Consider the following 14,842-nt stretch of genomic DNA (forward strand, 5'->3'; position numbering starts at 1 on the left):
AAAAAAAAAAAAAAAAAAACACAGGGCGAACTTCGCATTTTCCAATAGGGACAATGGATCCTTGTTTGTAAGGTCAAAGTCTCAAATAAACCCAATCTACCACTACAAATTCCACATCCGTCTTTTTCCATTGGCCACAGAAGTCATTCGTTGTTGTGTTGCATGTAGATGGATTTTTAACCAATGCAACATATCATCCTCATACCTGATCAATGGCAGCCACAGGAGATATGTCTTGGTTGTAAGGTAAAATAGTTGGCTGAATGCCCATTTACACGTTTACAACCTCAAACAGGTGAATTTAGTTGCTGAAGGCGAGGAGGTATTATAACAAAGTTCAGCACAAGGCAGTCACTAAACCCATTGGAAAGAGTGTTCATGGCAAAACAACATAATTAAGCCTCCAAACTTCAATTAACAACCTCCGTCTAATCATCTGTTTGTGGATGGTCGTAACTGAGTGTTCAGATGACAAAAGAGCCCTTTCCAAAATCAGACTGGTAAAGATCTTGTCCATATCAAAGACTATGGATATGACTATGCTACGAGGAATACCAAGTGAACTACTTCCTCAAATACTAGTGCCACTGTAGTAGCCAAATATGGATATGACATGCTAAAAGGAATACCAAGTACGTGAACTACTTTCTCAACTACTTGTGCCACTGTAGTAGCCGAATATGGATGATGCAAAGAATGAAAACGGTTGTACTTTGACAGTGGGTCCACTACTATCAACATGGAGTCATGATTGTCTGGTTTAGGCCATCCCTACATTATAACCAACCAACATGGTCCATCTGGAAGCCTTAGATGAATCACAATTAATATCAATAACTGAGCTCTTTTCTCGACTAATCTTAAAACCAGGATTAGACTCAAAGAAGAACAAAGGCTGTTAACATTAAGAAAAGACTCTTCTTGACAAAAGCAATGAACAGTGCCGTCAACAAACTAGAGAGATCACAAATGGACTCTATCCCTTCCCATCCTAAAAGCTTCCATAAGCCCTTATCCCACCCTAAAGACAATTCTACTAAGAAAATCTACAACTAGAAGGAAGAGAAAAGGAGATGGGAGATCACCTTATTTAAAGTCTATCAACACTAAGATCCTACCTCAAAGTTTTCATTAACCAAAATACAGCATCTCATGTTTCCCATGCAGCTCCCACATCCATCCACTTTTTTTTTTTTCAATGAAAGTTTGATTTTACAATACTAAAACTTGATGATTTTACAATACTAAAACTTGACAACTTGCATGGCGAGAACAATAACTATCATAGACACATTAAAAGAATTTTAGTTAATAGGGCTAAACCAATGGTATACTTCTTTTTCTAAGAAAATGGATGATTTCAAATGGTCAGTTTATATACTTACTTGGCCATCCCATGTAGAAGAAGATTGCCTTCCCACTTCAACTGTTTGTTCGACTACCTAAACATCAAACTTTGCATTAGGAAAAATAGTTATAAAAAGAACCAAAAACAAAGACAAACAAAATGAAAAGGCATGAGCATTTTAAAAAACTGGTCACCATTTTAGAGCTTTCAATTGCAGGATCAGTATCATCCATTGTCTTCTTCCCAATATTGGTGAGTTCTTGACTTGTTATTGCTGCAGCACAAAAACATACCAATAGAATGTGAAATATATAGAAAAAAAGAGGGTACTTAAAAGTTATGTCCACACCTTTAAACCTCCATTTACAACCTTTCTATCACTTCTAAACACTCACATGTACAACAACAAACTCAAAGAAAAAAAGAGGGCACTTAAAAGTTAGTCCACACCTTCAAACCTCCATTTACAACCTTTCTATCACTTCTAAACACTTGCATGTACAACAACAAACTCAAAGAAATCATAGGTCCCGCAAGTATGATCATTTTTTTCTTCCTTCTGCCACCTATAATTCAGCAATATAGAAATTTACCACTCCAAATTAAACCATATTTATTTGAACGCATCTGGAAGATTGAATTTTGGAACCAAAGCCACTGTTCTTTTGACTTAAATTTCAATTGTTGGGTCCTCAACGCTGGGATTTCAACGCAGACGTATCCTTAAATCTAGTTAATGTAAAATTGGTAACAAAATTCTAATCTCTACAAGTAAAGTTTCTTATATTATAAGATTTATGTCAAGCAAGACATATCAAAACTGAAGAAATATAATTGTAAAAAATGCAGTCATTGTGAACAGATCACATGAATGGGTTGAAACGGGAAACAACTAATTAATTATTTGAAGTTAAAAAATGAAAGAGAAAAAGACGAGCTGATGAAAGAATGTAGAATTTCATAAAACTGGAGAATGGAACCATATAATCAATAAAAGCAAAGCAATAGAGAATTCAGACCTATAAGAACAGAACAGATGGAAAAGAAGTTCTTATCTACTGTGGTTGGAGATCCTTCCGTGGTATTTCAACTTGAGATTGGTAATATTTTTCCACAAGGAGCTTTAAAACAAAGATTCCAAATTCAAACATAGAAAGCCCGACAGATTCCACTGGTAGGAATTCCTCCAAAAAGGAACAGATGCGTATTTAGCTACAAGCCTATGGATTTTACAAGTATATAAAGACTTACATGATGTCATCTGAATGTTATCATCAGTTGTAGGTTCATTAATGCCTCTCTCATCAAACATATCTACCCTCCTATTAGCAGGAGCATTCGTATACCTGTTTTCCAGCTATAAAACTTTAGCAACTCACATTTAAGCAATTCATTTCTCAAATGCTTGAATCACTGAACATGTTAGACCGGGCAACCCAAGTCTAATCACCCAAAAAAGTGTAATTACACAGAGAGAGGCTATATCCCTAAATCCATGAACTTAAAAATAAACAATTGAATATCCACGAGCAAGGATATCAATATTTCTCACTGGAACAAAATACGCAACGCACACCAAACCTAAAATCACATCAACTTCAAACAAATAGAAGAATGGGATGTCAAAACCCATTCATATGTTCATTCCCTTATATACTACATAGGCATCCAACGATAGAGCCACACGCAAAGTTGAGCATGGTTCATCTAGTTCAGGCATAATTTAGTAGAAGATAATATTACATTTTTTATTAAACAAGAGAGACACTTTTCATTAAGGAAATGAAATGAGACTAGTGCTAAAAGATACAAAATCCAATGAAGAATGAAAAAAAATCAGTAAAATGAAGTAAAAAAAAAAAAGAAAAAGAAAAAACAGTACAAAGAATAGAAAAAACTATAAAGGAGAAATAGAGGCAAGCTAATTAAGACAAATATCCTGTAAAGAACATCCAGCAAAATACTTTGTGAGGGAACCCCAAGAGAAGACTTTAATCGTGCTGATTCAAATCTGTCAAACCAAGAAAGGTGTTGGTTTTGAAAATTCTTTGAGTCCTCTCCAACCATAGAATGGCTTTGACCGCAATAATCCATAGGAGCTTCGCGTTTGGGTTTAGAAGGGGACCAATACATTGAGGAACACTTTCCTTCATTATGTTAGAGAAACCCCACTGGAGCTTAAATATCTAAAAAATCTTGAACCAACATGAACGAAAGTAAGGCATTTAAAGAAACTGTCATTCAGAGAACCCCTTGCTGCAAAAGAGCACAAACCAATGGCAATAGACAATTGAGAGGAAGCTTTCTTTGCAAAACCTCAAAAGAATTAAGGCTACCGTTGAGCATAATCCACAACAGTATATTAGTTTTCTTCGGACTTTATGACTTCCATAGAGCTGCAAATAGATCCTTGTCCACAGGAGATGATGAAGCCAAATGATACGTCACAGATTTGTCAGAAACCCACCCAAAGATTCAAGAGACCACCTCCTAGACTCTACATTAGAATTAATTGTTGCTGAAGAAAGGATAATCATAAGGGCTTGAAAATTAATAAGTTCTTCATCCTTTTGTAATCTTCAAAAAATGGTATTTCATGAAGAACTTGAAGCATCACAGTAGGAAGAAACAAACCTTCAAGATTTGAAGAAATAGCAAAGAAATAAGGACCACATACATATAAAGGAGGGTTATCAATTCAGAGATCAAGCCAAACGAATATTTGGCTACCAGTTCCAAAATAAAAGTGCGCAAGGGACTCCACTTTCTTCTAAATTTTAGAAATACTCACTGAAGGGCTGTGAAGACTTGCACTGTTTACTCCAAATGTATGCAAATTAAAATCATTTGAATCATGGATGCTGATAATTACCTTTTTCCAGAAGGCATTAGGCTCTTGAATGTCATGAGAAGATGTCTCTATGAACTTCGTGGAGGCCTTGCCTAAAACATGGAGAGGATACCATGCTCGTGGCGATGGATCAGTCGGCCAAGTACACTCATTTCCTTTTGGTAGAACATCATTTCCCCTACTTGCACAATTGTTGAATTGTTGTGAAACATATAGTGAGACTGCATGAGAGCCCAACTCCACTTTTTCATATGGGGATAAAATTATAATGAGTTCGTTCTGGCAAGAGGCATTCAAATTGCAAGGAGCAATATTCAAGAAGAGCACAACCTATGTCCCTTAACTTATAGGTACTCTCATTCTTGGAAAGGTGAATGTCAAGCATCTAGAAGTGTTTGGTTTGCTATTTCTTGTACCTATATTCAGTAGGTCTTCCAAGCCTATCTTCCTTCCGCCCTGACACCTTCCTTTTCAATGGCTTCCTCTCCTCTAGCTAATTTTACTCCAACCTTCATTTACAGTGAAAAGAGTCGAAAGGAAGTTGTTAATAATAGATTACCAGTATTTCTATTGCTTGGTCATGTCATATAGGTCCGAGTCAGATTTTTGATGTATTGCAATGGATTCAGATTATGTCCCAGGGTTTCAATTATACTTGCTTTTAATTTTTTTTTTTTTTTTTTTCAAATAACACATGTTAGCAAAATACTCATGCAACACTCTCTTAGATAAAATGTAGATGAAGAGAGATAGTCTATAAGCCAATTGAACAAATTAAAAATAAATATTCATACACAACTAAGGCTCAACGGCTCAAATGGCCATAAATGGGTAGTAAAATCTTGAAGGTTAAAATTAAAGGCTAAAATTGAAATGAATCTTATTATCTCTACCGTCTAGATTATTACCAGCTAGGATAAATGGCTTTGGCAGCTAGAGAAATCTTGGATTTTCACAATAAAATCATCTACAATACTCTTTCAACTATACCACATGGGGATCCTCCACACTTATAGAAGCTGATTTGGACGAGTCTCTTTCCGTAGAAATTAAATTCTTTCTATGAGAGTCAGTCTAAAATGCATGAACACAGTGAACAGAATACAAAGAAAGCACCGTTGGACCAGCCTCACTCCAAATTACTGTTGTCCTTGCAACTCTGACTAAGGGCCTCAAGACCATCTCTTCATACACTGTTTTTTCAAAAAGGATTTGGGTACACTTTCAAACAATAAGCACTCAACTTTTGAGGGCTTTAGGGATTTGGCTAATTCAAACCCATAGTATAGGTGTCATGCTCGCACCCCTCGTAAAGAGTATGGTCTTTCTTCGTGGTTGAATATCCTTTTTGTAATGCACCTTCGATGGCAATTTCATTCATCAATGAAATACTCCGCTACTTTCCCAGAAAATAAAAAATAAAGTTCAAAACCAGGTCCACTGACCTGTAATTAAAGCCTAACGACTTTATTTGTTAACTAAACGCCTTTTCCTAAATTCCATTGTTAGAATGGGTCTTCTTCAACCCCTCCACTCGACCAATGAAACAGTTGTTTTGCAAATATTAATTCGACGGGAAAATAAAAAATAAAAACAATGGTCTACTACCCACGACGCCACACTTCAAGAAGGTGTAAAAGACCGAACAGAATCAAGGGCTAGAAGGGTCGCAGAACATGGAAAAAAAAAGAAAAAAAAAATTATGCAAAACAGCAGCCATCGTCATTGGAAGCGTTTCACACACATACATACACACCGAGGCAAAATCAACCGAAACAGTAAATTAAATAGAGAGGAGGTGGTTAATATACATACGAAAGGACACGAAAACTGTCACGAACTTCGCCATGGATCTGATCCAACCGAGGGCTCCTCTGCACACTGCTAGCCATTCCGCCGGGAGAAAACCAAGAGGAAACTTATTGCATTGATATCAAACTAAACGAAGGCTTAAGTGAAGGAATCAAAGGTGGCGAAGAAGACGACGGAGCGGTGAAACGCGGGGAGTGGGAAGTGAAGAATTTGGGGAAGAAATTTGGAGGAACGAAAATGGAGGTAAAATTACAAAGGGCGGTTTTGGTTGAAGTTCGTATGTATGCGGTTAAGAGGCCTCAAATGTCTGTATCACCTCTTCACATATTAATTATTCTAAAAAAAAAAAAATTAAAATTAGGTTAAATTTTTTTAAAAAACTAAATTAATAAAAAAATTATTTAACATTAATTTTGAATAGAAACCGTTAATATTTAAGTTATATTTATTTGAACGTTACTTTTTTATTCTTAAAATTTAAAAATTTGTTCGTCTTCCTCTAAAAATTATTCAAATTTGTCGATCCACTCTCGCTTCGAGATGACAATCCTGGAGGCGTTGAAAGAGACGAGGTGGAGAAAATAAGAGAGTAATTTTTTTAATTGATATTATTTTTATTTTGAAAATTGTCCGTTATATTTGAATATCGAACCTAAAAAAACATTAAATTAACTTTATATACAAAATTTGTAATATTTTATTTTATATATAAAATTCAAAAAATTTAAAAATTTTTGGAGATAAATTATTAATATTTTATTTAAAATTGTAGTGAAATTTTAAAAAGTTTATTTATAATAAATGTTATAAAAAAAATTATCATTATTTATCGATAATTCATAAATTATCTAAAAAAATTTAATATTATTTTTGAAAGTTAATAATTAATTAATTTTAGAACGAAAATATATTTTTAATTAAAAAAAAACATTTAAGGATGTTTTTGAAATGGGTAGGAGAATTTTGAATTTATTTTATTAAAAATGTAAGAGTATTATTGAAAAAATTAAAAATTTAAAAATATTTTTGTAAAAGAAATAAATATGGTTATTTAAAATTAAAGAATATTTTTTATTTGTTATAAAAATTAAAAATGTATTTTTGAAAATTTTAAAAATTTGGGAAATTTTTGGATATTTTTTAATTAAAAAATAAAAATTATTATTTAAAAATGCTTCTAATAATATATGAGAGATTAAGCTATCTATCAATCTTCTTGAATTTGAACAAAAACTGATGAGTTGCTGGGCGGTGGGTTCGGCGGTTCTTCCTTCCGTTCCCCGTCCTCTTTCACCAAGCATCCCATCTCGAGGCACTTTATCTTCCACCGGTCGTGGATTTCCGGTAATGGTTGTTCTTCTCTAATCTCTCATCTCGTCTTCCCATTGTTGTGATTTAGTTTTGACGATTCTGATGAGGTATTTGTCTTGATTCTTAAAAAGAATTCGGAGGATTCTTCTTGTGTTCCAGAGCCCGATTTCCCCAGCTTCAAGTGGCGGTTGGTCATTGCTTATGACGGCACCCGATATGCAGGTCCAGGTTTCTTTTTCTTCTCTCCAGGTGTCTGTTCAGGCGAATTAATTGAACGATTTTGTGTCTGTTTTCGAGCTTTATCTTGTTAGGTTGATGGTAATTCTAAATGGATTAAGATTATGAAGTTAGTTGCTGTTGGATGTCTTTTTCATCATCGTAATATATTCTAAATGCTAATACCAAAACGCTGTTGGAATATTCAGTATTTTTCTTTTGTGTTCTTACAGAATGGATGAAGAAATTATTTTTCTTTCTCCTTGGAAGTTGCAGAGAATCTCTCAAAGAATCAGAGTTCTTTCTGGAAAATGAACTCATTGTATCCTAGCAGTTACAAAAACTGTAGAAGGATACGTTGAGATAACGTATATTTAATTCATCACTTAATCACTTAATCAAATAACAAATATTTAATTACAAACAACTGGTAATAACGTTCCATGGTTGTTTACTTTATATTAGCTAGCTCAAAGCTTTGACATGATTTGGGGTCTGGTGTGAAGTGTTGTGCGTTAACTCAGAGAAGTTTGTGTTGGATGATGAAAGTCCCACATCGGTTAATTTAGGGAATGGTCATGGGTTTATAATCTAAGAATACACTCTCCATTGGTGTGAGGCCTTTTGGGAAGCCCAAAGCAAAGCCATGAGAGCTTATGCTCAAAGTGGACAATATCATACCATTGTGGAGAGTCGTGTTCGTCTAACAGTTTGCGCTCATTACTTCAATTTTGAGGCTCTCTTGGCCCAAAAGTTTGATAAATAATTTTGAGTTTGTTGATGCTCAATTAGGTTGGCAATATCAGCGGTCACCACCCACTATTCAGTGCCTCATTGAAGAAGCCTTGACCGGAGCAACAAGGCTTGAGAGGAAGGATCTCCATTTAGTTGGTGCAAGCAGAACAGATAAGGGAGTTCATGCCTGGGGTCAGGTCTGATGTGCTTTTATGGACTAGTCTTAAAACACGTCTTTGAAAAACAATGCTTGCTGTGTTGCTTACAACAAGTTGCAGGTTTCAGGTGGCTCACTTTATTACACCATTTAACTACGACAGCTTGGACAGAATTCATGCTGCTCTGAATGGTCTTCTTCCTGCGGATATAAGAGTTCGAGAGATCAGTCCTGCTGTGCCTGACTTTCATGCTCGGTTTTCTACATTGAGCAAGGTTTATCACTACAAGATATATAATGACGCCATCTTGGATCCATTTCAGCGTTGCTACACTTACCATTGTGTTTATAAACTCAATTATGCAGCCATGAAAGAGGCTGCAAATTATTTCGTTGGAAAGCATGATTTTTCTGCCTTTGCTAATACAGCGCATAATGATCGAGTGGTAAATCCAGTGAAGGTCATTTTTCGTTTTGACGTTATAGAAATGGTAATGTTTTAAGTTTATTTAATCCTTGATTTGTTTGGTTAAATTAGAAGGTTAGTTCATGAACTTTGAGGTTGTATCTAATAGGTTTTTAACCTTTGAGTTCGATAAGCTCCAGAACTTTCAATTTTGTGTCCAAAGTGTTTGATATGTCAATGGGGTCGCGGACCGACCATAGAACCCTGTTCAATAAGTGGAACGCATTAGCTGTCCGCTATCCGGTTGGGCAGTAAGGGTCGGAGAAGGGCAAAACTTTCAGTTTTGTGCCTAGTATATCCTTGAATTTTTTATTTTGTATCTACTTGATGTGTTTTAGAGCTCATACATCTACTAGATACAAATTGAAAGTTTAGAGTTCTGTTTAGACGTAAAATTCAAAAGTATATTTAATAAATCAATTTTTTATAAAAAGATTGAATATGCCAATGACCAATTAGACACAAGATCGAAAGTTCAGGATCTATTTGACATTTTTAAAGTTTAGGGACACTTTTGATATAAGATTGAAAGTTCAAGAATCTATTAGATATTTACAAAACTTCATGGACTAACTAGAAACCTACCAAGTTTAGGGTCCCTAAACTTGTAATTTACTTTTTCATTTTTTCTATACTAACTGCCTCTCATGAGTCAGGTTTGGCTAGTTATATATCCTCTTCTTTTGGTCATCGGTGCAAATCCTTCGGTTTTCAGCTTTATACAAAAACCGAGGTTAAATGCTTAGCGTGCAACTGTTTCTTTTCTTCAGGGAGCTCTTATTCAGCTAGAAGTTGAGGGTTCTGGGTTCCTGTATAGACAAGTTCGGAACATGGTAATTATATTTGTTAAACCTATCTTTTTAGTCGAAGTCCCTTGTCCGATTTGTTTACTTATGCTGGTTACTATGATGACTTTATAGTAGAAAGTAAACTACCTGGAAGCGTAAATTTAAGTTTGTAAAACGGTTTCATGCAACTGTAAGCATTTTCTCCATTACTTCTGCAGGTTGCCTTGTTGCTTCAAATTGGAAAAGAAGCAATTCCTCCTGATGTTGTTCCTAAGATTTTGGCTTCTCGAGATCGCAAGGTGCTTGCCAAGTACACGACGTGCATTCCTCCTCAGGGGCTCTGTCTTGTGAGAATTAATTATAAAGAGGACCATTTAAAGCTTCCATCTGATTGCCCTGGGACTAGTTTTGGTAGGAGTCATAGTGTGAGTAAATGTAAGCTCCCTTTTTACTGAATTAATGGCGGGTCTGTTCTTGCTCTTTTGCCATGAGAATAATCTGGGTTGCAGGGTGTCCAACAGCTTAGGAGGCTGAGATATTAGATAAGCAGTGTAGTTTAAGTAAACAAAATTTTGGATTAGTTGGTCTTTATTAATTTATGAATTAGAATTCTAGTGTGTTACTTTGTTATTTGTCCATTTTCTCTTAGGCTAGAAGTGGGCTTTTTTAGTATTGTATTGGGACTTTTGGAGCTTTGGACATTATTATTGCAAAACGTGGTATTTTAGAGGGTTTCTCTCAATTATGGAGAATTGAAGGTTTCTTCTACATTTTTTTTTTACTTCTCTTTGTGTAGATTTGGAATTTAGATGCGATTCTGAGCGATATGGTGATGACTTTACCTATTGAAAAGCATATAAGCAATGATGGGTATGATACCCATATGAATACAACAATGTAGAAAAATAATGTGTTAGACATGTACACATTATAAATATACGAGTCAAAACTATATGTACTTTTCTTTTAGTGCTTGCTTTACCGAATAGCTAAAATCTTTCAAGTGGTGTAGACATCTAGGTTTCGACATCTCCATTTATTCCATTACTTTGTGAATTGGATTTAAACTAGATTACCCCAACAAAGTTATTCAAAAAAATGTGACAATTGAGGTTATAAAAAGGATAACAAATTTTCTAAAATACCATTAAAAGAGCTTCATGAACAAATTCTCTTTTATATATAAAAAAAATGGAAAGAAAAAAAAAACCTGTTTTGCTTGATGTAATGTGTTGATATTGCCATTCCCAACAGTCGATCGAGAATAGTTTACCCGAGAATAGTTTATCTGATTAAAACATGCACTCTCAAGTCAATCTCGAGGATAGTTCATCTGATTAAGCCATGTACTCACAAGTTTGAACTATCACAACTCAAAGTTGATCGTGTTTGTGTCAAAGAAATAAAATAGAGAAATTGGTCACGAGGACACGAAAACGAAACATGGGTTTTCAGTTCTCATAGAAACGGAGCTCTACCATAAATTCTGTTTGCTTTGGTGAATACCAAGCGATGGCTTTAGCTGAACCAAGGGCGTACAACGCATATTCCAACGCAAATGTAGGCTCCTCCACTTGTAAACTCCCCCATCCTGCTTTACTCAAATCTATAGCAACTCCTGTATCTGCTCTAAAGCTAACAGGTCCAGCAATCTGCAACCAATGTTTCACGAAAACACGAAAACATACCCGAATCAGTGGCCTTATACAAAGTTGTAAAGAAGTTTTTTCCACTGAGTTTTTGCCACCCAATTCAATCGAAACCTTTATCATCATTTTCCTTTCAAACTTCTCCAAAATCATGGAAAAGTTCAATCAAGTGCGAAGATCCTTTTAATTGGATTACGGGTTCGACCCAGGAGACAATTTCATAAATAACTTCCGAAACTCATGAAACCAGAACTTCACAGATCCAAAAAGCAGAAGAGATGAGCATACGAGGAAGTACATGTGCTAGCAAGATTTGTTTTATTTTCTTTTCAAGTTTTTTATTGTTGATTTAGACCAGACTCAGCAGCTGAATGAAGAACGAACATACATACCTGCTGCTGAAAGGAAAATCTCGCATTCGGCAAGGTCGCTTTCACGGATTCGGTTCTTGGGTGCTGGGAATTGGAAAGATCCTCTATCAAGAGCATGGCTCCAGAAAGGAATTTGGAGCCAGAATGGAAATCGAAACGTCCAGAAAAACGGGTAAGATCCAGAAAGTTGCTTTGAAACATCCCATACTGAGCTGAAAAAGAAATGGAAGCAAATACATCTGCAAAAACAGTAGATCTTATTCGAGAAGTCTGCATGTGAAGTCCTTTAAACTCCTGAAGACTGCCTTCTGCTGCTGATCCAACCGAAATGTCTCTGAAGTAGCTAGTAGCAACAGCACCTTTTAAGATCAATAGAAATGGTATGCAAAAATTAGTAGAAATTGCACAATAATAATTTTCCAAGGGATTGCTTGCAGTTTCATACAATCTGCATAACTATATACCAACAGAAGTATCCTAAACTAAATTCCTTCGTTTCCTTGGTGCAAAGATGAAGAATTTTGAACATGAATTAAGGATGGACTATGGTGGCCTCTGAGGTTCTCACATCCTTGAATTTCAATGGGCAAGTTGGCAATTGCAAGTTAAAATGAGGTCGCAGCTACAATATGGTCCCTTAAACTTCACAACATTTTGCTCCTAATATTATAAAAGTTCCAATTTATCCTCAATATATTAATGAACTTCAAGAAGTCCCTACTCACTAACGTGATTGAAATCAACAAAATATACGGTCTCATCACACTCAAAGTATTTTATATGAACATCAACGCCTAAATTAAAGAGATTAAGGTCGGAACCTTTAAACCACAAGGCCGGTGATATTTCCTAGCCTCGGAGTTGAATTAAGACCTTGATAAAATTTGTGACACAATTAAAACATAGCAAAAAACTTCAAGGGTAAATCCATAATCAGAAGTTTCATTAAAGGAAACCAGTTTGGATTCATACCAATGATCCCTGACAATGAAACGTGAGGATTTGATAGGAAAATGTCATATGGTTGCACCCTCTTCAACTTCTTGGCGTTGCTTCTCCAAATTTCCAAGTTCTTCTTTAAGGCAAACGCAGCCTTGGCTGATAAACCAGGAAGTAAACAGAAAGGAGCCATACAGGTTTGTTCACTTCCAGATTGTGAGGGAGACCCAGCATTGTGGTGCATAGACAAGTGATAACTCAGACCCGAGTCGGTAGCAGCAGAACCTAGATCAATGACTAATGAAGAAGGCACATCCCAGTATTTACCAGATTTGTCTACAAAAAGCCCTGGAGAAAGCGCCTCCATTGTTAGATCATGATGTAAGAACTGCAACAGGACGAATAAGAATCTACATCAAACAATGAACAAGCAGCTAACAGAATTAACAAATTCAATTAGAGGCCAGGGATACACATGCCTTGTGGTGGAGTACTGCTTTTGTTCTAAGTACGTCACTGTCACCATATCCATCAAAGCTGATCAACAGGGCATCATCAGGAGTTAACAAGATATCAGAAGAGATACCAAACGCATACAAAGATCGGTCGCGGAGGTGCCTTCCAATGCCTTGCAGCAATGAGGAGAGCGACTGACCCATCTCTCCAAAACCAGATTTCTTAAGGGAGGACACGAATTTCTGCACATTGAACTGACCTAAAAGAGTAGCGGACCTGCAGTGCTTTTAAGCCAGATTTGATGGAGAATCAATAAAAGTGAGAGCATGAACATAGGAAATGAGAAAAATCCAAGAACAAAATAGAGAGGATGGAGTTACCCAGAGTCCGAAAAGGGGATGGAGAAGACGCGCTGGAGAGAGAAGCCATGGGAAGGGGTGTAAGAAGGAACAAAAGGAGCAGCCATGAACTGCTGCATGAAATCAATCTGCTTGGCTCTGGAAAGCCGAACGCCTCTGGACAATCCCAAAGGAAGTAGCTGTAAATCAGTAGGAACAGGGGAGGCCGAGCCATCGAGTGTTCTAGGCGTTGAAACATCCAAATCCCAAAAGCTTTGGCCCTCCATAGTCCATCTTAGCTTCTTCATCATCCTGAACACCTTCACAAAGAACACAACCCTAAACCCTAAAACTCAAATTTCAAATTCAAATCCAAATCTTCACCGATCGGAACGCTGATACGTTCTGATTCTGAAGCAATTCCGCCACACCTTATCCTCCTCCTCCTCCTCCTCTACTCATTTCGGGATTCCAATTGACTCGAACATTGTAATCATATTTTAGGTTAAATAAGACGTTTGGGTAAAGTTTCAAATTTTGTCTATTTTATTTTTTAATATTCAAAATTAAGAATTTAGTACTTTTAAAATTTACGAATTTAATTTTAATTTATTCAACCCAAAATTAAAAATTTAGAAATTTATTGAATATTTTTAAAAATTAATTTTACTATTCTTGTTCACCTCTCATCTAAAATATGATTTATTAAAATTGATTTTTATTATATCATCGTCATTTTATTTTTTCATGAATATGATATTAGAAAGGGTATTAATGTCTTTCAACATGAAATTTTCAGAACTTTAAATAAACTTTTCAAAGTATTTTCTATATCTCCAATATGACTGGGTATGAAATGTGGTATAATTTTGAAAAAAAAAAAATTTGCTCTTAGAACGGTCTTTTTTGTATACTTTCCCTGGTTCCATTGCTACCGCAGGCTTTATGCAATCAATCAAATCATATAAATATCCCTTTAGCACAACATAGGTTATCAAAATGATCTTAGAGACCCACAAAAGCACGAAAGGCAGAATCTTTCAGAAAATGGATTCCTATTCGAAGAGTGCATAACCGCATGGATAAGCTCACACTAACCCGTCAATTTAGAACTTACCTAATAGCATTAATTTTTACTCTACTAATTTCTACACGCAAGTTAATTAACTCACATTTAGCATTAACCATTACACAACTTTGCCAAAATTAAAATTATTAATGAAAAGATCTTCAAAATATTACTATACTCAAAATACTTGATTTTGTTTAGAAAATATAAAGGCTAAAATGGTCAAACTTATTGTACGAAAAAAAGAGTCTAATTCGAAGTAGAATTCATACAACAATCACAAGGGATGAAAAGAGGAAGAAGGATGGGATGGAGAGGGAAAGTGTCCCACATCTA

The 14,842-nt window shown here is 35.6% G+C and overlaps 3 protein-coding genes across 15 annotated transcripts in view; 1 reads left to right on the forward strand and 2 right to left on the reverse strand.

Moving 5' to 3' along the window:
- Nucleotides 1-6,299, reverse strand: part of LOC111499213 — a 13,885-nt gene extending 7,586 nt beyond the window's left edge. For 2 of the 10 annotated variants that reach the window (XM_023150729.1, XM_023150730.1), the window contains exons 1-4: nt 6,015-6,299; nt 2,600-2,694; nt 1,543-1,622; nt 1,386-1,442 (exon numbers count right to left, since the gene is read on the reverse strand). In XM_023150729.1, coding sequence (XP_023006497.1) covers nt 1,386-1,442; nt 1,543-1,622; nt 2,600-2,694; nt 6,015-6,091 — 309 coding nt within the window. In that variant the 5' untranslated portion in view covers nt 6,092-6,299. Of the gene's footprint in view, nt 1-1,385; nt 1,443-1,542; nt 1,623-1,697; nt 1,745-1,819; nt 1,915-2,367; nt 2,520-2,599; nt 2,695-4,220; nt 4,709-6,010 lie in introns of those variants that run through there. The other 8 variants (XM_023150735.1, XM_023150734.1, XM_023150732.1 and 5 more) reach the window with 8 other exon arrangements.
- A 936-nt stretch (nt 6,300-7,235) lies between these two features.
- Nucleotides 7,236-10,433, forward strand: LOC111499282 (tRNA pseudouridine synthase A 1). Of its 2 annotated transcripts, none has more exons than XM_023150837.1 (6): nt 7,236-7,355; nt 7,454-7,544; nt 8,331-8,470; nt 8,559-8,921; nt 9,667-9,729; nt 9,903-10,433. In XM_023150837.1, the coding sequence occupies exons 1-6, from the start codon at nt 7,248-7,250 to the stop codon at nt 10,137-10,139; spliced, it is 1,002 nt and encodes a 333-aa protein (XP_023006605.1). In that variant the 5' UTR covers nt 7,236-7,247; the 3' UTR covers nt 10,140-10,433. The 2 variants fall into 2 exon arrangements, with proteins under 2 accessions (XP_023006605.1, XP_023006604.1); XM_023150836.1 differs by having other exon boundaries at nt 7,240-7,361.
- A 468-nt stretch (nt 10,434-10,901) lies between these two features.
- On the reverse strand, nt 10,902-13,932 carry LOC111499258 (protein TRIGALACTOSYLDIACYLGLYCEROL 4, chloroplastic). Of its 3 annotated transcripts, none has more exons than XM_023150802.1 (6): nt 13,822-13,932; nt 13,480-13,757; nt 13,123-13,375; nt 12,677-13,031; nt 11,726-12,063; nt 10,902-11,336 (listed from the first exon to the last, which is right to left on the reverse strand). In XM_023150802.1, the coding sequence occupies exons 2-6, from the start codon at nt 13,746-13,748 to the stop codon at nt 11,136-11,138; spliced, it is 1,416 nt and encodes a 471-aa protein (XP_023006570.1). In that variant the 5' UTR covers nt 13,749-13,757; nt 13,822-13,932; the 3' UTR covers nt 10,902-11,135. The 3 variants fall into 3 exon arrangements, with proteins under 3 accessions (XP_023006570.1, XP_023006571.1, XP_023006572.1); XM_023150803.1 differs by having other exon boundaries at nt 13,480-13,776; nt 13,822-13,930; XM_023150804.1 differs by having other exon boundaries at nt 13,480-13,783; nt 13,822-13,916.
- Nucleotides 13,933-14,842: the final 910 nt, after the last annotated feature.

This window comes from Cucurbita maxima, unplaced genomic scaffold (assembly GCF_002738345.1).
Source record: "Cucurbita maxima cultivar Rimu unplaced genomic scaffold, Cmax_1.0 Cma_Scf00026, whole genome shotgun sequence".
NCBI classification, from domain to species: domain Eukaryota; kingdom Viridiplantae; phylum Streptophyta; class Magnoliopsida; order Cucurbitales; family Cucurbitaceae; genus Cucurbita; species Cucurbita maxima.

Coding starts and splice junctions, on each gene's coding strand:
- LOC111499282 (XM_023150836.1), top strand. CDS start 7,248: ATGAGTTGCTGGGCGGTGGGTTCGGCGGTTCTTCCTTCCGTTCCCCGT. Junction 7,362..7,453: donor GTCGTGGATTTCCGGTAATG/GTTGTTCTTCTC, acceptor ATTCTTAAAAAG/AATTCGGAGGATTCTTCTTG. Junction 7,545..8,330: donor TGACGGCACCCGATATGCAG/GTCCAGGTTTCT, acceptor ATGCTCAATTAG/GTTGGCAATATCAGCGGTCA.
- LOC111499258 (XM_023150802.1), bottom strand. CDS start 13,748: ATGATGAAGAAGCTAAGATGGACTATGGAGGGCCAAAGCTTTTGGGAT. Junction 12,064..12,676: donor TTCATTGTCAGGGATCATTG/GTATGAATCCAA, acceptor TGATCTTAAAAG/GTGCTGTTGCTACTAGCTAC. Junction 11,337..11,725: donor GATTTTCCTTTCAGCAGCAG/GTATGTATGTTC, acceptor CATTGGTTGCAG/ATTGCTGGACCTGTTAGCTT.